This window comes from Saccostrea cucullata, unplaced genomic scaffold, assembly GCF_032062105.1.
Source record: "Saccostrea cucullata isolate Sc308-1 unplaced genomic scaffold, CSIRO_AGI_Scuc_v1 ctg261, whole genome shotgun sequence".
Taxonomy (NCBI): domain Eukaryota; kingdom Metazoa; phylum Mollusca; class Bivalvia; order Ostreida; family Ostreidae; genus Saccostrea; species Saccostrea cuccullata.
This window is the reverse complement of record NW_026925910.1, coordinates 14,901-19,003: the sequence shown is the minus strand read 5'-3', so window position 1 is coordinate 19,003 and position 4,103 is coordinate 14,901. Positions and strand designations below refer to the sequence as shown.

Genomic DNA, 4,103 nt, shown 5'->3' with positions numbered 1-4,103 from the left:
AAAACGTTGTTCAGCCCTTTTGGATTTTGATTCCCGCTGATGGAGTTGGTTGACCAGGAGATATCTGGAAGGTTGAAGTCACCAGTCAGCCAAAATGGGGAGGTTGGGTGTGCTTGTATGTATGACTTTATAGCCAGACTTACGGGAAGAAGGCCAACCGTATAACCAGTATTACGGAAAGAGGATCCATTGTATAATTAGTATTACGAAAAGAGAATCCATTGTATATCTAGCTCTATGGAAATAATGCCCACTGTATATCTAGTCTTCCGGGAAGAAGGTCCATTATACAGCCAGCCCACGGGAAAAATCTTTTGTATAGCAAGCCTTACGGGAATAAGGCCCATTGTATAGCCAACCTTACTGGCAGATGGTCCACTGTATAGTCAGCCTTCCGGGAAGACGGCCATTTATAGCCATCCTTATGGGAATAATGACTTCTGAATAGCCATCCTAACAGGAAAAGGGTCCACTGTATAGCAAGCCCTTCCAACAAGAAAACCAACTATATAGCCAACCTATTATTTTTTCCTCTTGAGACAGGATAGGGCAAGTTAACATATTAAAATGCAGGCAAGAGAATATACTAGTAACATAAGGCACCTGAAGTCTTTATATCTGTCGTAATCATAAAAATGTGGGGGATTTGCGCTTTTTAATTATAACCGTAGTATGCATGTACGTATTTCTTGCAATAAACAAAGTAAAAACTATGCAGTGAATTTTTTTTAGACTATAAAGCAGCAAGAAAGTTTCGAAGAAACACTTTTGAAAAAAAGAAGCTTTGACAAGCTGTTAATGTAAAAGGTTTTTTGCACATTAACGATAGCATTTTTATTAGTCATAAGACATGCGTTTTTTGTCACTCTTTCATGAAGGTCATTGTGTCGATAACGCTGTGACCTTGAAGAATCATATCCGCGGCCTCATTGGACACCATAATTCGCTTCGGGATGTATTTCGAGAGACCTGCTTCCTTGACAACGGTCTGGTAGAATGGGGCCGTAGCAACACCACAGGCCCTACATTTAGAACTAACCGACACCACAAGCTGTACTTTAGAATTAGGGTCTGCCGAGAAAATGTAATCCAACGGGATTGGTGCCAAGTTAGTAGACATTCTCAACCCTTCGTATATTGTTCGACTCGTCTCCTCGCCTACAACTTCTGTAACGATAATTTTAATCTCCGGACCTTGTTCTGTCTTGTGAGAATTGTTCATATGGTGATACTGGTAGAAATTTACATCAAGTGATTTACTCGGAAAAGGAAGGAGTTTGATTTGACACAACTTGACGGGAAACCTGGTTTTTAAGGATATTTTCTGCTTACAAACGAGACCTGCGGATCTTTGTCCCATTGTTCCATACAGATTTTGAACCTTTACTTCATTCGGTGCATTCTCAAACCTAGCACCTTTCTGAAATTTTTCGGCACCCCCTTCGAATTTATGCAACGTGAAATATTTGTATAAATCTAGCTGTTCCTTTTCATCTAAGACCTCTGTAGCAACAAGTAGACTAGAAAAAGTTTCTAATGAAAGTAAAGGTGCTCTGAGCAAGTAAAGACTGTCTCCGAGCGATTTTCTCATGTTTTCTCCGGTAGGATCCATTTCTCTTCGCTTACATTCTTCCTCTGCCCACCGAAGGGTGGCTTTGACAAGGTTTTCTTCTGAGGTACAGAATTTCCCATTCTTCAGGACTTCTCGCAAGTTATCCTTGCTGAGAGACAGAAAGCCATCTGATTGTAAGCATTCTGTAGTGTTGAACTCAATGAATCTGAGTACATTTGTTTCTAGTTCTTTCAGATCGAACAGCTTGGCTTGACTAAATATAACACAAGCATTGTCACTATCGACCGCCGCTTCCAGAAAAGACTGGCATTGATTTACCAAGGCAGGGATCTGATATTTTTGTGCGGCGTGTAAAGTTGGAATAACTGTGTCCCCTTCAAGTTTTATTTTATCTGTGTAGATGAATCTGAAAAAGAGATTATACATGTTTGTAAACATGCAGTGTATAGACTTTAAATAGTTGAACCTACTTTATCATAATTTTTAGTATAAGAAAATCAGCTCTATTTTTTGTTAATTTAAAAGCAGGTTCTTAATTCATGTTTTTATCTTTTATTTGCGTCTTTGTAAACTGCACATTATAGGAATATTGTCAATTTTAAATGTGCCAATAGAATAATGACAAGGAATACCTGAGCAGAGTTTTGAAGATGTCGTAGGAGATGTCCTCAATATTCACGTCCTGACCCACTTCCTGGAGTGTACCATAGAACATGGCTTTAAAAACCGGACTCCGGATAGCAAGGATCAGTTTGTGTGCCCTTAGGACGGATTTCTCCTCCTCCGACTCGTTAGGAAACTTGAAGGAGATGTCCGACATTTCGGCGTTGTTAAACATCGCTCTCAGGGATTCGTTCACTGTTCCGGGTTCTCCTCCAACCGACTGTTCCATACTGTCAGTGGTGGACGCAGTGCTTGTACTTTCACTCTCCATTTCCTTCTGTTCAAAGATAGTTCTTCTTTCTAAAATAACCTGATCAATATTTTCTGATTATCATTATGACGCATCCTCTCGCATGCATTTGTAACGACCGCAAATGGATCTCGAACTCGATTGATTTACGCACTGTCTAGGTGGCAGTTTACTTTTTAAAAGCTCCTGTCCCCTCCCAAAATTTAAATGAATTTCTGGTATGACATCAGGCAATATATATATATTTTTTAAATTTTCTCATATATAGGTCTGTTAGTATACATATAACGATTTTTTGATATATCATAGTGAGATAATAGTATTCGAATAATAATCTTGTGATATCACGGATTCTAAATTAAGCTAGATTTTTCAAGGCCTATATCCAAAAATCAGACAAGAAATTCAGCAGATACTAGTAATATGTATGCTTGTGTGTATAAAATATTTACTCCCCCTGATTGTTCTCCAAGAGGTACTGACCATCGTCTTCCCAAGGCTCTATACCCCCCCCTCCTTCCGCCTTGTAAATTTTAAATCAGATCTGAAATTCAAATACACCTGTACTATCTCGATTATAAAATTCATTTCTTTTATTTATACATTTAAAATAAAAAATATGTCTACATGTATATACAAAATACACAAAGTGTCACGGACGTACAGTAAGCACTTTTTTGCGGAATTATCGAGGTCGAAGATAAGTTTTTACAGCTTTTTATTTTCTTGCTCTTAAAAAAAGAAATTATTCGATATTTTTATGTTTTCGTCTTGTCACTGTGGCAATAACGCGCATGCGAGTGTGAGAGTGTGTGAGCAAGTGCACTGATGAGCAATATTTAAGAAGAGTGATTATACAATGCAATTTCTTGTTGAAAAAAAATAATCATGTGGTCTTTTTAGATTTACTGGTCGGAGACCAGTAGAGCTTATTCGATAGTAAAGCGTCCGTCGTCAGTCCGTCTGTCTGTCTGTCTCTAGACAATTTTTCAAAAAAATAATCCTCTTACAGTTTTGGTTAAGATACATAATTCTGTATATCGGTTTTTGATTTCCACGAACGATGTTGCTGTGGTTACTAAAAATAGAATTTTCTTCAAAATACTTTCAAAATGCTACGTACTCCTCTCACAGTTTTTGGTCTGATTTCAATATAACTGGCACACAAGTAGACAACACTACTGTGTATCGGTTTTTTAAATTTCGGTGATCGATATTGCCGTGGTTACTAAAAATAGAAATTTATGTGAAATACTCCTACAGTTTTGATCTGATTTCAATATAACTTGGCATACAAGTAGACTACACTATGATACAAAATTCTATGTATTGGTTTTTGATTTCGATGAACTGTGTTGTCATGGTCACTATAATAGAAATTTCTGTGAAATACTTTCAAGAGTTTTGATCTGATTTCAATTTAACTTGGCACATAAGTAGACTACAGTAAGATACATAATTCTTTTTTATCGGTAAATTTGATTTCGGTGTTGCCGTAGTTAATAAAAATAGAAATTTCTGTGAAATACTTTCAAAATAATATCCTCCTACAATTTTTGTCTTTATAAATATAACTTGGTACACAAGTAGACTACACTAAGATACATAATTCTGTAT

At 37.0% G+C, this 4,103-nt stretch overlaps 1 protein-coding gene across 1 annotated transcript; it reads right to left on the bottom strand.

Moving 5' to 3' along the window:
- Window positions 1-837: 837 nt before the first annotated feature.
- Window positions 838-2,602, bottom strand: LOC134269974 (BTB/POZ domain-containing protein 6-B-like). The gene is made up of 2 exons (XM_062752144.1): window positions 2,206-2,602; window positions 838-1,979 (listed from the first exon to the last, which is right to left on the bottom strand). The coding sequence occupies exons 1-2, from the start codon at window positions 2,505-2,507 to the stop codon at window positions 863-865; spliced, it is 1,419 nt and encodes a 472-aa protein (XP_062608128.1). The 5' UTR covers window positions 2,508-2,602; the 3' UTR covers window positions 838-862.
- Between the last annotated feature and the right edge of the window lie 1,501 nt (window positions 2,603-4,103).